Here is a 22,766-nt window from a genome sequence, read left to right on the forward strand (position 1 = left end):
TTATTATGTATTTTGTGTTTTTATATTGTGATTTTATGTTGTAACCACCCTGAGACCTGTGAGTATAGGGAGGTATGCAAATTTAAGTAGTCGCAACAACATATGGTCTCTTGAATCCAGTTGTATAAAAGCAGGCACCATTAACAACCCAGAACTTTTCAAACACCACTAGCTCTGTCACCCTACTTTTCCTGAATTTTTAGAAGAAACATTAATTGCAGGATTCCACCCCACCCCTTTTACGAACACGAAATATGGTTATTATCCTACAGCCTTCATCTTACAAATGATTCCATAGATATTTTTTAATAACTTGTTAAAAGGTAATGGTCGTATTTAATTATCTCGTCTACCATTGAAGCGGACCCAAAAGGAGGTGTGTGTGTGTGGATACAGTGGAAGAGTCAGGCCCTTTCTAAGACTCCTATTCCACTTACAATTCCCAGAGTTCCCTGGGAAGAGGGACCAATTGTTGAACCACTCTGGGAATTGTAGTTCTGTGAGAGGAACAGGCCTCTCCTAACAACTCTCAGGAACTACAGTTCCCATGATTCTTTGGGGGAAGCCAAAATTGTTCAAAGTCGTGCAATAATAGTGTTTTAAATCTACAGTGCAGAAGGGGCCTTAGTTTCAATAACTCAATACTTTACATTCAATACATCATATTTAAGTCTGAGGAGCAACAGGCAGGCTGCGGTTTAGATGCAACATCACACAATTGTGGGAAAGTGCCATCATTGTCAAATAAATTTATTCGGCCAGTTGTTAGCTGTCATCAGATAGCTACACATTAGGCCAAGTGCAGCAAGCATTTCAGTGTGTTCCAGCGGTTGCATTATCGCTGAACTTTAGCATTAAATGGTAAACCCTCCAAATTGTCTTCATATGGTTAGAAGACAATTGGTTCTGACAAGTGCCACCACCAGCCGAACCCATACGAAGCACCGAAGCGGCTTCCTTTCTGCAAAATGAACCTGTATACGACAGGTGACCAAGCAAGCAGATGAGAAACAGCACACAAAAGATAGAGAGGGGGCACAAAAATGAGGCCTTCTAGCTGACAAACACCTCCCAAAAACAGAAGTTGCTACAGGCACCTGGAGGCTTTTGACCACATGGTGGGTTTTTAAGGCCTGGGCGTTAAGACATATTTGGCAAGGAGTGTCAAGAATCAAGATTGCCTCTCTCTGAATTTTGAAGCCATACAGGAACTGAGTCTGCTCGAAAACGATTTCATTGAAAAGTTTTATCGGCATCTAGCTTGACTGAATGCATTTTGCTTAGCTAAGAATTCCAGCCTTACCAGGCTGAGTGCTTGAAGTGGCTTTGTCTGCAGAAGGACGGAAAGTCTTCAGTAAACCTGGTTCCTTTGCCCATCTATCTTCAAAGAACAGCCAAATATGAAGTATGACAGTGGTGGCAGCAGTAATTTTTCACTCAGTGATCAATCTGATGCTTGAGTGAACACATCTTTTAGTTACAATTTATTAAAGTTTATTGAACACGAGGAAAAAAACATGGTTGCCTTAATCTTCATAGCTCCTTTTTACATTATGTAGAAATTGGGTCTAATTTCTTTCTCGCTTCACGCCAATGACAATAACCGACTCTGTACCCTGACTGTACAAGCTTGCTTACTTCCCTCCCTCTTGAAACACATTCTAACAGATTAAAGAATTGGTTTTTCAACACAACGTCAGTATCTCTTGGGAGTTTTTGTTTTTAATTGGGGGAAAATCCTCCCGAATTAACATGACTGAAAGAGCAATGTCAAATAGCTGTTTAATACTGAGAGAAATTACAGTCTATTACTGGATAATAGCACTAAAAACTGTAGCTAGGTGATATAAATGTCTGAATGTTCGTGCACAATAAAAAAAAGGTGTTAAGATACAGCAAATTATAGTCAAGAACAGGGGTAGGCAACCTAAGGCCGGGGGCCAGTTGTGGCCCAATCGCCTTCTCAATCCGGCCCACGGACGGTCCGGGAATCAGCGTGTTTTTACATGAGTAGAATGTGTCCTTTTATTTAAAATGCATCTCTGGGTTATTTGTGGGGCCTGCCTGGTGTTTTTACATGAGCAGAGTGTGTGCTTTTGCATCTCTGGGTTATTTGTGGGGCATAGGAATTTGTTCATTTTCCCTCTCAAAATATAGTCCGGCTCACCACATGGTCTGAGGGACGCTAGACTAGCCCCCTGCTGAAAAAGGTTGCTGACCCCGGTCCAGAATATCTGGAGGGCACCATGTTGTTGAAAGTGAAAGGAATGGCATGGGGAAGATGTGGACCATAGCATTCTCCCATGTTTAATTTTATTTTTTACATCCTCAGCCATCGTAAGGACCTCCTGCCTGCTGAAATGATACAGCCTGATTTGTGTGGGACTGCCGATTCACAGTTTCACACCAGGGCTAGAAGAAGAAGAGAAGAAGAGTTTGGATTTGATATCCTGCTTTATCACTACCCGAAGGAGTCTCAAAGCGGCTAACATTCTCCTTTCCCTTCCTCCCCCACAACAAACACTCTCTGAGGTGAGTGGGGCTGAGAGACTTCAAAGAAGTGTGACTGGCCCAAGGTCACCCAGCAGCTGCATGTGGAGGAGCGGAGACGTGAACCCGGGTCCCCAGATTACGAGTCCACCGCTCTTAACCACTACACCACACCGGCTCTCTATCGATGTCCTGTCAGCAGTAGGCAAACTGATAAAGAGTGCCGAGTCGGGTATTAGCGTATATCTGGAGCTCTTGCCCCTCTCAGATACAGAGGGAAAGTGTGCCTGATATTAATGAGGATAGTTAAGGTATGCCAGGGCTCACTGGCCCCTCTGCATTTGTCAAAGCCTTCTTTCTCTTGGTTCATCTACTCTTGAAGGAAGCTAAATGATCAAGGGCATACTCAGAGTGCCAGCTCAATTAAGCACCTTGGTAGCACCTTTTTGCCCCCAATTACACACAATGTGCTACCCATGCCTAGGTTCAAGCCCATAGCAGCTGATGTGTGCATTAAGGGGAGGGCTCTGCCCAAACTGCTTTTGCTGTAGACACACAGAGAGATGGGATTAAAAAGCCCTTCGCCTGGGCCTGTGCTTGCGTAGGTGTGAACGAGTGGGCAGAGCTTACATTTCTGGCCTTTCTGCCAATGCAGAGTTGAAAAACAGTGTCCCCAATACAGGTTAGCTGCTAACCAGCACATATGGCAACAAGTCGACACCACCATATTTCAAAAATATCCTGGGTTTTCGTTTGAAAACATTTTTAGAGACTTGACGCCTCCCATCTTTCACAAGACTCTCACTTTATTATTTTAAAGATGCTGTATGTGATATTTATCCAGCTAAAAAGCACAGTGTATCTGTTTTGCTTTTAAATATAAATCTAGCAGCCAGGAGAGGCGATGCACAATTAGTACAGATTTTATTTCGCTCCTTCATCTCTGCATTAAAAGGAACTGCAGTAAAATAATGGCGGCTTCGGAGGTGAAAACTTTCCCTTCTAAGTGACTTTGCCTTAACGGTAAACTGATCCGCAGTCGCTTGCATCTCTTAAGTGTTCTTCATCTGTCTTGTACAGATGCTGCCATTTTGCATTCGGCACTGAAGTTCCAAGGATAGCACAGATGTTGGGTCCACTACTATAATTGGTTCATGGCTCTTGCCTCTGCTCTCTAAGACCACCCTCTCTATCTTGTGATTGGGGAAAATTGGGTCGTCATACCTTGTTTGACTCAGTGCATCTGGAAAATCCCCTTTCCCTATGAGCGGCCAGATTCAAATTCACCTATCGCCTCAGATAACCCTTTCCCCCTCAGGAATCTAAGTCTTGAATTATTTGTCCCCAAGAGACCACATTGTTCAGTCCTCACGAGGGAAGATTGATCCAACCCCAATCATCCTTGTAAACCTGAAGAAGCATCTCCAACCCAGTCGTTCAGTCTGGACACTGAGATCCAGCTCTGAGGGTTTTCTGGTTCCCTCACTGCAAGAAGCGAGATCCCAGGAAATCAGGCAGAGGGCCTTCTTGGTAGTGGCGCCCGCCCTGTAGAACGCCCTCCCAACAGATAAATAACTATACAGCTTTAAAAGGGCATCTAAAGCCAGCCCCGTCCAGGGAAGTTTTTAATGTTTGACGTTTTATTATGTTTTTATATCTGTTAGAAGCTGCCCAGAGTGGCTGGGGCAACCCAGTCAGATGGGTGGGGTACAAATAATAAAATTTTTATTCTTATTATCGCCCTTCCATTGCCTCTCCAATCCTGCTCCCTCACCTCATCTCTCTTCGTTGTTGTTTTTTGCATTAGTCAGGAACCTTAAAGGGACACAAAGCTACGTACTCTCCTTGAGGAAACTTTTATTCTTTTGTAACTGTATAGGGTAGGTTCTTAAGAAACCTCGTTACTTACTCAGGGCAACAATCCACTTGTCAGAGTTGGTCCACAGGGGACATAAGGTTTCCACACTTGCCCTAGAGCATCTTCCTGCTGTGAAAGCTTACTACAGTGAGCCAGTGTGGTGTAGTGGTTAAGAGTGGGAGTCTCGTAATCTGGGGAACCGGGTTCGCATCTCCGCTCCTCCACATGCAGCTGCTGGGTGACCTTGGGCTAGTCACACTTCTTTGAAGTCTCTCAGCCCCACTCACCTCACAGAGTGTTTGTTGTGGGGGAGGAAGGGAAAGGAGAATGTTAAAGGAAGTGAAAGGCGGGATATCAAATCCAAACTCTTCTTCTTCTTCTCCTACTACAGAGAGCTGCTTCTTGGGCGGCAACTTCTGGAAACCCCACATATAGCCGACGGCACACAGCGCATTTATGTACTGAAATTATAGCAAAGCGGTGATTTCATCTCTGGCGCTGGGGGTGAAGGAACAGCAACTAGTTCACCCAAAAGGCTGGGATTTTTGAGGACCAGGTTCAAGTAAGTAGTTCTGCTAGAAGGAGCCACTACAATGGTTCTTACAAAAGCAGTGAGGTTTTCTCCCCTCTTTTGCCACCCCAACTTGCTCTAGGGGGTCGGGAGGACCCCCAGAACATAACATAGGGCGTGGAGGTCAATAGGAAATGCTTGTATTGAAGGAACGTATGTTTATTCAGTGCTGACGTCCTCAAACTCATCCCTCCAGATGTTTTGAGACTACAATTCCCATCATGCCTGACCACTGGTCCTGCTAGCGAGGGATCCTGGGAGTTGTAGGCCGAAAACATCTGGAGGGCTGAGGTTGAGGAAGCCTGGTTTAGTGCAACACTGAATTCCTTCCTGCGTCTCTATCATTTGACTCCAGTAGAGAAACAGTGGCCACGGGGCTCATTTAAGCTGTTGGCTGCCTCTTCTAGAGGGGGGGAAATGACTTCAGTTTGTATCAACATGCACTGATAGAAGAAGTGTCCTTTTTCCTCTCTACCAAGATAGCTCCGAGTCAAAGGTGCAGCGTTCATATTTCAGCTACAGATGGCAAAGACTGACTGAGCAAAACTAAGGATTATTTTTGGTGCGCCTTCAGATGCCAGTTCTCTCCCTACTCTTCAAAGCCTCCAGGAGTTCTGAGATCGGGAGCAGATTGCAAACTCCCACCTACCTCCCTTCGCTGCAGGCAGATAGTAATGTGAGAGGTCACGTTTATAACTCACAAGGAGCAAAGACAAAATTAAGAAGGCAGGAAATGGGCTGGGGTTGAGGAAGGCCAAGGCACACCTTCCTTCAGGTTTTTTGCTTTTGGAGAACAGGTGGAGTCATGATGGACCGTTATCCCAGAAGAATGTGAGATGTCACATTTGTATTTACACACAATCTGATTGTCTCTTGATAAACAGAAACCACTTTTCTCCTGCTCTGGATCTCTTGGGTATAAGGGTGGATGTTGGACACACAATATTTTTGTTTTTTCACAGGTTTGTTTGTTTAATATAACGGTTGGAGAATAGAAGCATAGAAAATACTTGTTTCAGTGTTCCTGCCCACACACTGAAGTTAATCGAAAGACAGGCAAGATGGATACTGAAAGAAACTGACTGGAACATTTCAACCTGAAAGGATAGGCAAGTGAGATTAGATCTATGCCTCCTCTGGCCAGTACAGTGGTACCTCAGGTTACATATGCTTCAGGTTACATACGCTTCAGGTTACAGACTCTGCTAACCTAGAAATAGTGCTTCAGGTTAAGAACTTTGCTTCAGGATAAGAACAGAAATCGAGCTCCGGCGGTGCGGCGGCAGCAGGAGGTCCCATTAGCTAAAGTGGTGCTTCAGGTTAAGAACAGTTTTAGGTTAAGTACGGACCTCCGGAACGAATTAAGTACTTAACCTGAGGTACCACTGTATACAGAAACAAGCCAATAATTTACTAAAACAAGTCTTCAAGGTTATCATTGTCAAACTATATTGAGGGACACTAATAAGCTGACGGGTGTCTGAAATTGGTAAAGAGGATCACAACTACCCAATTCATGAACAAAACTATCATTCTGCTTGCCTCTTCTCAGGCTTCCACAGCAATTACTGTGAGGATTTAGGAAAAAGCAGTTGGGTGTGGAGGGAGGAGAAAAATGCAAAGAATGTTCTGTAGTCAAGAGCTAGAGAAGAAAAAGCACAGAATGGAAAGCTTTCCAAGTGTAAAGGTAGAGCACATTGTAAGGGGCGACAGAGGGATGGGGACTGAAGGCTGCCAGGAAGAGTGAAAAGTCTTACATTTCCCCAAAAGACCAATTGATTCTCCTACAGAGCATCCTAAGTGTGAAGCTCAGCAGAAGTCCTCATATCTCCACCAATCTCAGAAGTTCAAGGAGGGGCAGCCCAGAAGAAGGCTTCTCTCAGGTATGCCCCAAATTGTGAAATTTACTGTCTACGGAGGTTCATTTAGCATCATTATTCTGCTTTCTTCGTATCTCTTTACCCTTGCCTTTGACAGCTGAAAAGTATTTGTGACCCACCTGGAAACCGGAAATTAACCTGATACCCATTGTGCATGGTTGCTTGGTTTTATTTTCAATAGTACTGTTTTCGTTGCTTCTATCTGCCCTGGGACCTTATGGTGAAGAGTGGGTAACATCATCATCATCATCATCATTATTGACAGTAATAACAACAGCAACACCCCCTAGCAAGGAAGGGAACCTGTGTAAAGACTGAGTGAACCCATCACCTCAACAAATGCGGTGAAATTCACAGGTCAGCTGTTTTATTGACACAATACATCTAACAACTATAGCACCTCTTCCCCACCAAGATAACGTGAAACAAAGCCAGCATTTGTTGTGAGACCCAAACTGAATGATCAAATCAATGCTGCATCCATGAGGCAACAAGTCAAATTAATTAATGGCATTATGCTTGCACACAGCCCACAGAAAAACAGCATAAAATGTCCCTAGTAGTATTCAGCCCTTAGGGCCTTTCACACAGAAGCAAATCTGGCTTTGCTACAGATGCACTCTCAACAGGGAGCCAATCCCAGCTCCTTCCCAAATCAGCAAATTCGTATCGCACACGTTTGCAAACTGTATGCCTGACATTTGCACTACGCAGCTGAAACTGTACACTTAAAGCATCTTTGTGTACACTTAAAAAGCGTAAACATTTCCAGAAGAAAAGTGGGGTTAATCTGTCGTAGCAAAAGCAGCAGAATACTCTCCAACCTAAGGTTACCAGACGACAGTCCCCAGATTTACAAATCAGTCCCCATACAAAATCCACTGAAGTTGAAAAGTGTCCCGGGATTCATTGAAAAAAATCTGGTAACCTTACTCCAACACGTTTGTATTTATTATTAATATCATGAGTCTATTTGTATGCTGATAGAACCATGTTTGTGTTTGTGTTAAATACGTATTCTGTATTTGACCTCCTTTGTAACATTTTATTTTGAAATCTTTAATATTTTAGTTTTCTGTTCATTATGTTACTTTGAACTTGTATGCTTTATATTTTACTTTCTTCAGTAAAGTTTAATTCTGGATCATTTTGTTGATGTTTTAATGTGCTGTAAACCGCTTTGAGATTTTTCTTAAAAATATAAAGCGGTATAGAAATGAAATGAATAATAACGATGATAATGATAATGATAGAACCATGCTCAATGCAGCACAATGACATGCGGAATAAAAGTTAACAACATTTCAAGAAAATGAATCAACAGTTGCGAAACAGGAAATGATGTTAACAAAAACCCACTCTTAATATCAACCAAGAGCAAACCAGTATTTCATGCTAATGAAGGCTGAAACAATACCTAACAATAAAATACAGAACATCCAAGCAGCAACAAAAACAATGGCCCCTCCAGGAAAGGGAGTGGGGCACAAGCTTTTGCAAACTAGACCCCATTTCATCAGCTGAACCAACTGTTATCCTCAATTGGAAATACAGGTGGCAACCATTTTGCATACATCCAATTGACCTGTGATTGACGTGTGGGACCCGGAAAAGGGCAGTGAGAGGACAGAACAGGGGCATAAGGGGGCAGGCTTATGCTCGCCCCGAGAAAAGCATGCGGGGGCCAGGAACGGAAACCCCACACAAAATGGTCACTGCCTGCATATACAGTGGTACCTCAGGTTACATACGCTTCAGGTTACAGGCTCCGCTAACCCAGAAATATAGTACCTTGGGTTAAGAACTTTGCTTCAGGATGAGAACAGAAATTGTGCTCCGGCGGCGCGACAGGCCCCATTAGCTAAAGTGGTACCTCAGGTTAAGAACAGTTTCAGGTTAAGAACGGACCTCCGGAACGAATTAAGTTCTTAAACCGATGTACCACTGTACAAGAGAAGTAAACAGCGGAAATATTATTTCTTCTCTGCCCCAAGTACCTCTGTTTTCACGTGTGTGTGCCGTCGACTGAAGATAACACTACCTGTATCTAATGAAGGAGTCGCCAGTCCCCACAAACTTATGCCTTTATAACTGTTATTCGTTAGGGTGCTGCTTTTCGGTGGTAAAAAGTGAAAAGTGCGAAGCAGCCCTTGCATCAGATTAAGTCCGACAAACATCCCACTTAAAAATAGGGGCCGTGGTGTTACCTACCTCAGAATATGCCAGAGTAATGTGCTCATATATTCCTTGGTGATGATGGATGGAGTCCTCCAAGTCCTGAAGTTCTGAGGGGAGATCTACCTCTCCACAGGCCTTGCACCAGGAATCCACGTTACTCATGTACTGGAAGGAAAGAAAATCCTAGTTATTTGCACCAGAACGTAAATTAAGAGACTGCATTAGGCTTCGTGCATAACATTAGACAAATAAGGGTGAATCAAGGAGCAAACTAGCCCTCCTGAAGGCAAGCTTTTTATCCGCCTCCCTTTAAAACCCTGCGCTCTTCTATCCAGAAAACGCTCAAGTCTATGAGGAATAGCAGGAATGCCTTAGGAACCTCTTCGGCTAGCTACTAGCATGAATTCAGATTCGTTTCTGCCCTTGCTTAATCCAGATCAAAGAATAGGATGCCTTCAGAAAAAAGAAGGAAGAAGAATTACATATTTCTTTTGCTATCCTCTGCAACGGAGAGACAGTTGTAAAAGAAAGGGGGGGGGGGAAACATCGCTTGAGTTAAATGAGAGCTCTTTTGTTAAGCTGTGGAGGGGCTTGGGAGAGGAAACAAACACATATGGAAGCACTAAAGCAATCCGAAGCCAAACCTCAATTGACATGCGAAACAGGACAGTTCTAAATGCATCCAAAAATCTTTAAAGGGTTCAGCTGCAATTTCTGGCAGCAGAAAATCCTGTCGGATCAGGCAGCCCGATCATCCTCACTGTTAACACGCTCCCTAACATACAGAGTCATGGTGTTAGCTTATAATTCGTAGCCTGTTTTCCTGTGGCGAAAGCACTACAATTAAGCACACAGCAGAACGATGCATTAATAAGGCTAATTCAATTAGTCCCAGACTCCGCCTACAGGTTCTATTTTTATTTCTCCTCAAGTTTACACAGAGGAGAACACTGAAAGAAAATAAAAGTCTCTCCCTCTTAATTATTTGGGCACTCCTGCCACAACGACCAGGCGCACTTGGGGGACCGTAGACGTATCATCCAATAGCAAGCTGGCTGCAGGAGATGCACCCTTTTTGTTCTGTAATTACGCAATGCAAACTTTTTCTTGTGAAACAGAAGCATGCTCAAACTGGCATTAGTACTAGGAGAACTTAAGGCAAGCACTATAACGCAAACTGGGAATGAGAAAGAAGGCTGGATGCCATGGGTAGGCAAACTAAGGCTTAGGGGCCGGATCCGGCCCAATCGACTTCTAAATCTGGCCCATGCACAGTCCGGGAATCAGCGTGTTTTTACATGAGTAGAATGTGTGCTTTTATTTAAGATGTATCGCTAGGTTATTTGTGGGGCATAGGAATTCGTTCATTTCCCCCCCAAAAATATAGTCCGGCCCCCCACAAGGTCTGAAGGACAGTGGACTGGCCCCCTGCTGAAAAAGTTTGCCGACCCCTGTCACCCAAGTTCCTTATGGTGTTATTTTAATCTCGTAGGATCTACTAAAAAGCAGCAGCAGTAGCCAAGTACCGTATTTTTCGCTCTACAGGACGCACCTTGTTGTAGAGCCCCTTCCATTTCTCCTGCCGCTTCGCTGAAGGGGCGCTGTGCAGAGAGGGGGAGAATTTTTTTTTCTTGCTCTCCCCCTCTAAAACAAGGTGCGGTCAAGGTGCATTCACCCAAAGCCTCCGGAGCACAGCGGGAGTTACCGCTGCGCTCGGGAGGCTTCAGGCGGCTTACCTTGGAAGCTTGGAGAGCGAGAGGGATCGGTGCGCACTGACCCCTCTCGCTCTCCAGGCTTTAGTGAAGACAACCCGAAGCCTCTGGAGCATGGTGGGAGTTCTCTCTGGGCTCTGGAGGCTTCAGGTTCCTTTCGAATTCCCTTCCGGTTCCTTTCAAATTCCCGCTGTGCTCTGCAAGCTTCCGGTTCCTTTTGCTGAACCCAAAGCCTGCGGAGCTCAGCGGGAACTCGCACTGTGCTCCGAAGGCTTCAGGCAGCTATCCCTGAAGCCTGGAGAGCGAGCGGGGTCGGTGCGCACGACCCCTCTCGCTCTCCAGGCTTCAGTGAAAGCAACGCGAAGCCTCCGGAGCACGGAGGGAGTGCTCCTTCTGCGCTTCGGAGGCTTCGCGTTGCTATCGCAGACGCCAAGGCGCCTGCATTCGCTCCATAGGATGCAAACACATTTCCCCTTAATTTTTGGAGGGGAATAAGTGTGCCCTATAGAGCAAAAAATACAGTAATCGTGGCCCAGAGCTGGGAAGCAAACCCGATCCTAAAACCCTCAACTATCTCCAGCAGAAGGAAGGGAAATTGACTGGCTTTACGGAGGAACCTGCCTCCTGGTAGACTGAACGCATCGCCAGTATCTGAACTCACGCTAAACCCCTTGAAGATGGCAGATGAAGAACCTGCCATTGGGTCCTGTCCAATGCTATCTACCTCAACTGGCAGCTGGCTTCGAGGTCTCTCTCTTTCCCAGTCTGGTCAGCCTTTCTGCTAAAGACCCCAGGAACTGACTTTTTGCATGCAAACCATTTATCCTAAGCTATGACCCCTCCCCAAATACTTAGCATTTATCACCATCCCCATACAGCAGCCCTGGGCAGGTTGTGATATCTGAACTCAGGACCTCAGTTCTCTCTGCAAGAGATAGTGTACCTGCTCAGGGCTTTCCTTTAGGTGAGGAAAGATTTGAATCTAGGTCTTCCATGTCTTATTAGCCACTGCTCCACCACAAGCAAAACCAACCCAGTTCCATGTTCGGTTTTGGTACAATGTCGCCTAACTGCGCCACATTCATCCCTCTTTTGCTCCACTAATAGCAATATACTATTTTGGCAGATCGCAGCTATTTTATGTGCAGCTATTTTAAAAAGCTGCCCCTGCCAGAATTGACTATTCTTTTTTTTAATATACATTTTTATTAGTTTTTACATGTATTTTCCAAACAGAACATATCATCTCATCTCATGCAACATTTTGGCTATTTTATCCTGAGACTTCCATCAACCACGTCTAATGATTTTCAAACCTCTTAATCTTACATTTGTTATCCTAACTATTACTTCTAATAACCCATAGCTTAAAATCCAGTCTCATAAATATTTACTGCAATATTTCATATACTTCTTATAGAACTATGTGAAATATTGACTATTCTTCACAATTACTGAAGGTATAGAGACGCCTGCTCTCCTTTAATCTGGTCCTCTTCACTGTTTGAGGGGATAAATCACTCCTACTAAACTAGCAAAAATGTATAGAACTGCTACAAACATGTGTTGGAAATGCAAAGAGAAAAAGGCACTTTCTATCATATGTGGTGGACATGCAAGATAACTTAAGCATTCTGGGAAATGTTTTACAATAAATTTAAAAAAGTGTTTAAAATAACCTTTTGTGAAAATACCAGAAGCCTTTTGGTTAGGAATATTAGGTGCAGAAATAGCAAAGGAGCAGAAAAGACTATTTATGTATGCAACGACAGCTGCGAGGTTACTTTTGGCCTAGAGATGGAAGGAAGACAAAGTCCCTACCAGAGAAGAATGGCTGATAAAGATGATGGACAATACTAAAACGGCAAAAATGACCGGGAAGATCAAAAATCAAGAAGACAACAAATTTAATAAAGAATGGGGGAAATTTATAAGTTTCCTTAAAGAACACTGTAAACAATTAAAACCATTGGCAGGATTTTAACAACACTTGTAATGTAACAAGAACTGTGATAAAAATGAAAGTTAACTGATAAATGGAGAACATTATACAACGCAGTTGAAAAAAAGACTTACAATGGAACCCAGGAACGGGCAGAAGGAAGCTCAAGGATTCAGGGAATCTTGAATGTATGGTTATGATTTTCATTTGAATGTTAATAAACGGAATAAAAAGAAAATCACATCTAGAGAGTCGAATACAAAACTTCAGCCGTAGCAAGTCAAAGAGAGCCACTCCTTATATTTCACTCTTCCGTTTAGCTCAATAAAAGGACAATTAAGTAACACCACTAACTATAACAGAAACAAAACTGACGGGCAACTCAAAGCCGAGTTTGCAAGTGAGCAGCTCATTCCCTTAAGGAAGACACGCTCTACTTATAGAGACAGCCCTCCAGGGGATAAGAGGAACATTTATGCCTGCTTCTCACTAAATCAGGTTTTTAATTCACTTGTGGCTACGCATAACTTAGAACTGTTACTTTAAATAGCCGAGAACGCCTGCAGCTAGAGACCCTAGTCAAACGCTTGCCTCAGGTTAAACTTTTAATTTTAATCTCGCATCCCTGCGTCCTCAGCTTTCTAGTTATCCTCTACAATCCTTGCAAAACCTTTGATGTATAATGTAGATGGTGGAACTATCATGCCGCCATTCAAGACGCTGGAACCTGATTGCGACAAACAACTGCTTTTGCTTATGCTTTTTTACTCACCAGCCCACCGGCCAAGTTCCAAGACCACGTCGTACGTTTGACTCTTAACAAGGCATCACATTTTTTAAAAAAGCTTATTTATAGGTAAAAGGGACCCCTGACCATTAGGTCCAGTTGTGACCGACTCTGGGATTGCGGCGCTCATCTCACTTTATTGGCCGAGGGAGCCGGCATACAGCTTCCGGGTCATGTGACCAACATGACTAAGCCGCTTCTGGCGAACCAGAGCAGCGCACGGAAACGCCATTTACCTTCCCACCGGAAGCGGGTATTTATCTACTTGCACTTTGACATGCTTTCGAACTGCTAGGTGGGCAGGAGCAGGGACCGAACAATGGGAGCTCACCCCGTCACGGGGATTCGAACCGCTGACCTTCTGATCGGCAAGTCCTAGGCTCAGTGGTTTAACCCACAGCGCCACCCGCGTCCCTATTTGTAGCTTGTAGTGACCACCAATTCCCAAAGCAGTTACAGGCAGGCTTGCCATGAGATCCCTCTACTTGCCCATGCTTTGAGGACGACCGGACAGACCTATGCAGCTTGCGTGTGTTTTGCTGGAGGGAAGAAGAGAAACCAAAATCAAAACGAGGATTTCCTTGTTCCTTCTAGCAAAATATAGGTGGTGTTACGGCTACAGTGAGGATGTGTTGAGGAGCGATGGCCCTCATCCCTTGTCCAAAGTAAGGATCTCAAGTCAAACGGACTTGGAGCAGGTTGAGGATCAACAGAACCTGCTGGAGCAATGGAGCAATGAAGAAACTTCTGGAACAACAATGGGATATCAGCTTCGCCCAAGGCATGACGGATAACAGCAACAACCGGGGGAAAGACAGACACATCTTACAAGGACAGGAGTAAACACCACGGACAAGATAATTGCGACACAGAGGAAGAACAAGGATATAGTTTGAGCTCCTCACTTGTAGTTTTAGAAATCATTTAATGTGTCAACACAAACAGAAGTTATGAATACTGCAGTTGTTGTGTAAGGGATTCTTATTATGACTGAAATGTAATGGAAATTTTGGAACACAGAAATAAAGCAAATAATCAAGCTATCAATTCTAGCTCGTGGGGGGGGGTCACCTTATCTAAATCATATAATTCGGTATTTGAATTATTGGTATTAACAATTGCATTATCAGTTGGCATTGTTATAATAAGGCTATTATTAGGATGTAATTGAAAACTAATAAAAATTATTCTAAAAGAAACAAGAAACCAGGAACTCACCCTGCCCCAAAGCCCCTTTAAGAGGCAAACATACAAACATGAGAGGCAAAACCCATTTCAAGATTAAATGAGACCGTGCATGCTCAGTCTGCTGTCGCCGCTGTGCGGAATTACTGACCTGCTCCGATTTCTGGTGGAAAATGGCCGACATGTCCAATAAGGTACTTCGCTCATCCAGCGCTGCAGCAAACGCTTTCCATTCCTGCTCCAACTGGCTAGCAATCTGCTTGATTTGCTGCGAGGCGTAGTGACCGGATTCCACCAAACGGTTGGCTACAGACATGATGCGGTTTATGTTTACATACACATTCTGGAAAGAGAGGAAACAAAACACATTAGACAAGAACAAAAACACATTATACAGTGGTTCCGCTCCTTTGTCCTGGGCCGTGTCCAGAAAGTGGTGGGGGTGGGTGAGTGTTCAGACCCCTGGGCTCCCACTTGTTGGGCGCCTCAGGGTTCCGTCCTCTCCCCCATGCTTTTTAATATCTATATGAAGCCGCTGGGAGAGATCATCAGGGGGGTCTGAGCTGGGTCTTCATCAGTATGCAGATGATACCAGCTCTACCTCTCTTTTAAATCGGAACCAGTGAAGGCGGTGAAGGTCCTGTGTGAGTGCCTGGAGGTGGTTGGAGGATGGATGGCGGCTAACAGATTGAGGTTGAATCCTGACAAGACAGAAGTACTGTTTTGGGGGGGCAGGGGGCGGGCAGGTGTGGGGGACTCCGTGGTCCTGAATGGGGTAACCGTGCCCCTGAAGGACCAGATGCACAGCCTGGGAGTCATTTTGGACTCACAGCTGTCCATGGAGGTGCAGGTCAATTTTGTGCCCAGGGTGGCTGTCTACAAGCTCCATCTGGTACGCAGGCTGAGACCCTACCTGCCTGCAGACTGTCTTGCTAGAGTGGTACATGCTCTGGTTATCTCCTGCTTGGACTACTACTACTCAGCCAGATGGGCGGGGTATAAATAATAAATTATTATTATTATTATAAGAATGCCAAGCATGCCGCAGACCTCTCTGAGAAAGTAAGAGTCTATCGCATTGCAAACCAGCTTTTCGCTCGTATCCTTATAGTGTGATAACCAGGGCCGTGCGCATTTTGTGTAAGTTCAGAATTCAGTATCCTGAATTTGACATCCTGGGAAAGTCTGAACATCCATTATTATTTTTTTTTAAAATAATACAAGCGAGTAGGCTGGAAGGATGCTAAATTCAGCACGTGGTGCAAAATTCAGAGCTTACACGGGCAATATTAAATCTAAGCTTTCATTAAACACAAAGTAATCAGAACAGAGGAAAACATGGCTTACTGCTGCTCCCTAGCTACCCACTCAACCACAAAGGCTGTCACCTTGGCACAAAATTTGGCGCCACCTCCCCAAGCCGGATAAATGAGATAACATGCTTTGGGAAGGTGGCACAAGGCTTTGGCGGGGTCCTAGAGCCCTCCCATCTCCTTCCCAAAGTTGGGCAAGCACTAACTAGGCTTTGGGAAGGAGGGAGGACTCTGGGATACTGTCCGAGCCACCATACTTCCTTCCCAAAGCCCGGCGAGGCGCAAGGACTATGGGGAATGGGGACATCAAATGGGCAGCAACCCCTCATGAGAACTATTCTTCAGAGAACACCATGGACTAAGATTGCAGGCCAGCCTTCCACAAACTGGTGCTTTCTATTTCTTCCCCAAGTAATTTTTTATTGTTTTCCTTACATATTCTTTTCCAACAAACCATATTAATGCCATATATTCCCTTTGACTCTGCCGAGTCGCAACTCCCTTCCCTCCCTGCAATTGATATATTTAACCCCCCTTTCTATCACGCACATCATTCTCACAATAGTACTATTATACATTGAAGGTATTATGTCAATCCTGCTAGTGTCTTGACCTCTTTACAATTCTCCTTTAAATATTCAATAAATTTACTCCAATTATTTTGGTATCTTTGGTCTTCCTGGTCCCGGATCCTCCCTGACAATTTGGCAAGTTCTGCGTATTCTGTCAACTTCACCTGCCACTCCTGGGTGGTTGGTATGTCTTGTGTTTTCCATCTTTGGGCCAGGAGGGTTCTTGCGGCGGCCGTAGCATACATGAACAAATTTTGGTCTCCCATTTTGATTTCCATTCCTATTAAACCTAATAGACACACTTCCGGTCTTCTGGGGGAAAGTATACCTAAATATTTTTTTGAGTTCATTATAAATTGATTCCCAATTTTTTTTAACCTTGTCACAGATCCACCACATATGAAAATAATCCCCGTCTACTTTTTTACATTTCCAACATTTTCTTTCTCTTTTTCTATACATTTTAGCTAACTTTACTGGCGTCAAAACACTTAGAAAGCACCAGTTCATGCAGCTAAAAGTTAGCAAACTGGTGCTTTCTAGGTGTTTTGGAGAACAACTCCTAGCAGCTTCAGCCAGCAGGGGCACTAGGTTGGAGAAGGTTTTTTTCTAGCCATTAGCCATACCACAAGACAGCCCCTCTTAACTCCAGGGCTTCTGGCAGAATTCACAGCTTCCTATATTCCCTTTTAAAAACGGGAAGAAAGGGCTGTGTGCACTTAGCAGGTAAGCAGCGTTCGCTACTCCATCAGGGACAAAATGCAACTGACTGCTCCCAATTTCAGCACCCCCTGTTGTTTTCTGGAAAGCAACAGCGAAATGCCATCGTGCCAGCACTGCTTTCTCCAAGCCCTTTGCCGCGACATGTTTTCAAAGCAGGGCAGAAAAATGAGCACCTCTCTCTCGAGCAAAAGCCTACTTTTATTTGATCAAGTAAAGCACATTGCAGAAACAGCAAAATCACCCTGTACCTTGGACTGATCTCATTTACACAGATTTCCATTAACACTGTGACTTTTGTTTGCTGCGGCCTCAAACGGAACTTTGGGAGGGCTTAAAAACAGCTTATTAAATCAGCCTGACGGGTTTGTGAATTAAAAGGGAATATTAGAAGTTTTTTAAAAAGGAAAAGAAACCTTAAGCCTTCAGAAGGGCTGGGAGGGACTTTAACGGGGGTCAGGGTGAACTTCTTACTGCCTATTCTTGGACTGTTTATTTATTTTTTTACCTTATCTGACCTCATTGCTTCATGCTGTGTTCAAATAAGATTGCTAGGATGTGAGATTTTACCACTCAAATCCAAGGAGGCTACCAACTATCAGCCACAACAACACCTTATAGACCGATACTATATAAACTCACCATTACACAAAGCAAAGGAGTCCCATTTTTCAAATAATAAGTTCATCAAGGACTGGACTAAATTTGTAAATTATTTAAAAGACAATTGTAGTCAATCAAACACAGCTGGTAGGATTGCAAGAAGCTTTGTAAGGAAATGTATAAAAATCACTGCAGGGAAGAAGAAGAAAATATGATGCTTTGATGTTTTTGATTTGAAAGCAATGGTTGAGTAGCGAAAATGCAGAAATTTGAAATGAAAGATAGAAAAGCATAAGGAAGGTTTGAAGGAAGTCATGGCCCTAAAAAGCCAAATTGTATAATATAAGAGGAGAGATTGTAATGGAAAGCATTATGGTAAAATTGGTAAAAATGATATGGCCAAAAAGGAGTCCCATTTTTAGGGCTTTCTGCACAGAACTTCCTCCTCACTCTCAGGGCAGAGTTGCATCCCAGACTACTAGGAACCCACTGGGTCAATTTCAAAGCCCTGCTCTTTCAATTGTGCCACCTGTGCAAGCATTCCTGTTTGCTAGATGACATGTTCGACAGTGGAATTTGCTGCCAAGGAGTGTGGTGGAGTCTCCTTCTTTGGAGGTCTTTAAGCAGAGGCTTAACAACCATATGTCGGGAGTGCTCTGATGGTGTTTCCTGCTTGGCAGGGGGTTGGACTTGATGGCCCTTGTGGTCTCTTCCAACTCTATGATTCTATGATTCTATGTTACTCCCATTGCTCTGTATGATGTTCTGGGGGATTCTCCTGCCACCCAATGTGAGCCAATTTCAGGGGTGTACCAGGTGTGTGTGTGTGTGTGTGTGTGTGACCGGGGCGGGGGGAAGCTTCATTGCATAAGTGTAAGTCCTTGAGCAGCGCTTCTGCTGATAGGACTGGCTGGCTGAATCCAAGTGCGCAGCCTGGGAGATGATGATAAATAACAATAACAATAACAATAATAATAATATTTATACCCCACACATCTGGCTGAGTTTCCCCAGCCACTCTGGGTGGCTCCCAATCGAGTGTTAAAAAGAATACAGCCTTAAATATTAAAAACTGCCCTAAACAGGGCTGCCTTCAGATGTCTTTAAAAGATAAGATAGCTGCTTATTTCCTTGACATCTGATGGGAGGGGCGTTCCACAGGGTGGGCACCACTACCAAGAAGGCCCTTTGTCTAGTTCCCTGTAACCTCACTTCTCACAGTGAGGGAACTGCCAGAAGGCCCTCGGCGCTGGATCTCAGTGTCCAGGCTGAATGATGGGGGTGGAGATGCTCCTTCAGGTATACTGGACCGAGGCCGTTTAGGGCTTTAAAGGTCAGCACCAACACTTTGAATTGGGCTCGGAAACGTACTGGGAACCAATGCAGATCTCTCAGGACCGGTGTTATGTTGTCCCGGCGGCCACTCTCAATTACCAGTCTAGCTGCCGCATTTTAGATTAATTGCAGTTTCCGGGTCACCTTCAAAGGTAGCCCCACATAGAACACATTGCAGTAGTCCAAGCGGCAGATAACTAGAGATAACCACTCTGGCAAGACAGTCCATGGGCAGGTAGGGTCTCAGCCTATGTACCAGATGGAGCTGGTAGACAGCCGCCCTGGACACAGAATTAACCTGCACCTCCATGGACAGCCGTGAGTCCAAAATGACACCCAGGCTGCGCACCTGGTCCTTCGGGGTCACCGTTACCCCATTCAGGACCAGGGAGTCCCCCACACCCGCCTGCCCCAGGTCCCCCCAAAACAGTACTTCTGTCTTGTCAGGATTCAACCTCAATCTGTTAATCCATCCTCCAACCACCTCCAGGCACTCACACAGGACATTCACTGCCTTCACTGGTTCACAGATAGGTCACTATGGCCTGCTGGACTGATGAATACTCCTGCTCTGCGATTTGTTAGTGACAACATTTCTGGGCAAGTGAGCGCTTGGCCCCTTTACTCAGTGGACTCCTAAGGGCTGAATGTCAAGCCAGAAACACAAGCAGAATGCTCGGCTTTTGCATAACCCTCACCTAGAACGAACTCTTCAGACATGTCAGCATTTGTTTCCATCTCGATCTCAATCCCTATCCTTGGCTCAGACTGTCCAAAATGCTAATTAACTTCAGTAATTAGTGCCTTTTGATAAAAGGCAAGCCCATGCAGGCCTCTGCAACGAACCGCTATCATTAAGACGTTAGAAAACGATGTCAAAATAGGCCGCATTCGAATCCCTAATCTGAAACCAAAAGCAATGCAAGCAAGGACAAACCAAAACCACAAAAGCTTTAGCAAATCCTAGCTTACTGGTATATTAGTTCATTTCAAACTGTTTTTTAGAACTGCCAATGTCTCTTCTATCAGTGCTGACCCCTGTTTAAACATGAATCTAATTAGTATTGGATTCGTTTTATGCATGTAGCACTGTCATGCGCCTTCATACAATCAGGGTGTGTGTTTGTGTGTGACGTAGTTGTCCCCATTCTCTTGAGTGCAAACAAAACTCCACCAGGCTTTAATTTACCTACCCTCATTTAAAAATGACAGCCTGGAGAACGGTTCCTGAAAGCTGAGCTGTTTCAGCGGAGTTTTGCAACTTGCAGAATTATTACTATTAGCTAATCTATCACTGCACAGCCATTTACAATCCCTGTGGCAAAAGCACACATACACAGGAATGAGGCCTCCAACTTTCGCTGAATTTGGAAGGAGTCCATATACGTTATAATCCAGCTACTTCTATGCAGCATGACTCACTAGCCTTGGGCACAACTCCCTAGTCCTCATGCCATAATGTACAAAGTTATTTCTCTCTCGGTTTACTCCCTGCCTCCAATGAATAAGAAGATTACAGGCCCTCTGGGTAGGGGGACCTGTTCGCATGTCGCCTGCAAGTTGCTACCATGGCCGCTGTAATAGTTCTGCAAAACCCGAAGCAACCATGTTGTTCTCAGTCTCTCTTCCTCCCTTCTCTTCTCCTACCTTGTTTATTTAGATTGGATTCTGTTCTTTCCTCTCCAGCACACTGCATACTGACAGGGCCAGCACCTGGGGTCAGACTTTCATGAGTCTCTGCACTGTGAAATACAAGCTGTTTGCCAAATACAAAGTGCCGTTGCAAGTTCCAATATTCTTACCATACAGTTCATAGCAAAATGATTGTGCTGTGTCTGGAGCTCCATGGCATGAGGGTGGCTGGCTCCAATCTCTGTGTAGCTGTTCAGAAACAGGCCTTTGTTGTGTGTGATCCAGTCAAACATCTAAAAGAAAAGAGGAATTAATGCTCATCACAGGACAGGGCACCAGGTTAAACAACAACAACAACAACATGTTTTTGCATGTTTACAAGCAAAGACTTTCCAAATTAGCAAAGCTTTAAGCACAGAGTTCTGCCAGCCGGACTTGTAAATATCCAATTGCCTAGTCCCCTGTGGCGAGGAGAGACACCACCTTGCCAACAAAGGTCCGTATAGTAAAAGCTATGGTTTCCCCAGTAGTGATGTATGGAAGTGAGAGCTGGACCATAAAGAAGGCTGATCGCCAAAGAATTGATGCTTTTGAATTATGGTGCTGGAGGAGACTCTTGAGAGTACCAATGGACTGCAAGAAGATCAAACCTATCCATTCTTAAGGAAATCAGCCCTGAGTGCTCACTGGAAGGACAGATTGTGAAGCTGAGGCTCCAATATTTTGGCCACCTCATGAGAAGAGAAGACTCCCTGGAAAAGACCCTGATGTTGGCAAAGATGGAGGGCACAAGGAGAAGGGGACGACAGAGGACAAGATGGCTGTACAGTGTTCTCGAAGCTACCAGCATGAGTTTGACCAAACTGCGGGAGGCAGTGGAAGACAGGAGTGCCTGGCGTGCTCTCGTCCATGCGGCCACGAAGAGTCGGACACGACTAAATGACTAAACAACAACCGTGGCAAGGAAGAACTGACCCCAAGCAACCGGCTGGGAGAAGCTTTCGCAAAGAAATGAGTCGGCTCTTTTCAGCCATCGACATGCCCCAAGTGGTAAATGATAGGAGTGACTAGTGAAGCAAGTAGCAATTGTTGTGGACTACTAGTAATGTCCATTGTGTACCCATTTGCAAAGCACAAGTAAAAACAGAGAAACACTATGAAGAAGGCTGTATTATTTGGTGGATACCTAACTTGTGAGAGCACCACACTCCTCAACTTGCTCAACAATGGACCAAAACAGCAGGGGCAAGCATCAGGGTGGGCCTTATGGGTGTCTATCCTGTTCCAACACATCAAATTCTCTGGTTTGAAAGGGAGCAAACAGGCACTCCCCAAGTGCCTTCGACAAAGCTGGGAAGAAATGCCATTATCACAACTGAGGGTTAGGACAGGGTCCAAAGGATTCTTAGTAAACTGGAAAATTAGGCTGAAAACTGAGTGAAGGAAGAGATTAATGTAAAACAAAACCAAAAAACCTACAGCTAAAAGAGAGGCAGCGAGAAGGACATTAAAGAAATGCACAGTGACCGAAAGTAAGATGGCCAGTTATGCAGGAATACTACCAACAAGCACTAGGTTAACTTAGGATAATAGCAGCAGCAGCAACAGCAGCAGTCATCAGAACTATTCGAAAATCAAAGGAGGCCTCAGTTGCACTGGATATCACATTTCTAAGACATCTCAGAGGTCAGCAGAGAAATAAATGTCGTAAGGACTGCGAGGCAACTGTGTACATTGAAAGGGCCACAACAAGTACCGTATTTTTTGCTGTCTAAGACTCACTTTTTCCCTCCTAAAAAGTAAGGGGAAATGTGTGTGCGTCTTATGGAGCGAATGCAGGCTGCGCAGCTATCCCAGAAGCCAGAACAGCAAGAGGGATTGCTGCTTTCGCTGCGCGGCGATCCCTCTTGCTGTTCTGGCTTCTGAGATTCAGAATATTTTTTTTCTTGTTTTCCTCCTCCAAAAACTTGGTGCGTCTTGTGGTCTGG

At 44.5% G+C, this 22,766-nt stretch overlaps 1 protein-coding gene across 7 annotated transcripts in view; it reads right to left on the reverse strand.

The window, feature by feature from the left end:
• Positions 1–22,766, reverse strand: part of TRIO (trio Rho guanine nucleotide exchange factor) — a 257,003-nt gene that overhangs the window by 153,203 nt on the left and 81,034 nt on the right. For all 7 annotated transcript variants that reach the window (XR_014513332.1, XM_083449240.1, XM_083449242.1 and 4 more), the window contains exons 6-8: positions 20,949–21,071; positions 14,755–14,946; positions 9,011–9,142 (exon numbers count right to left, since the gene is read on the reverse strand). Coding sequence is in view for 6 of the 7 variants with exons in the window: in XM_083449240.1 (XP_083305366.1) it covers positions 9,011–9,142; positions 14,755–14,946; positions 20,949–21,071 (447 nt within the window). In the remaining variant the exon portion in view is untranslated. The remainder of the gene's footprint in view (positions 1–9,010; positions 9,143–14,754; positions 14,947–20,948; positions 21,072–22,766) is intronic.

The sequence above is a fragment of the Podarcis tiliguerta genome (assembly GCF_965153285.1).
Source record: "Podarcis tiliguerta genome assembly, chromosome: 7".
NCBI lineage: Eukaryota > Metazoa > Chordata > Lepidosauria > Squamata > Lacertidae > Podarcis > Podarcis tiliguerta.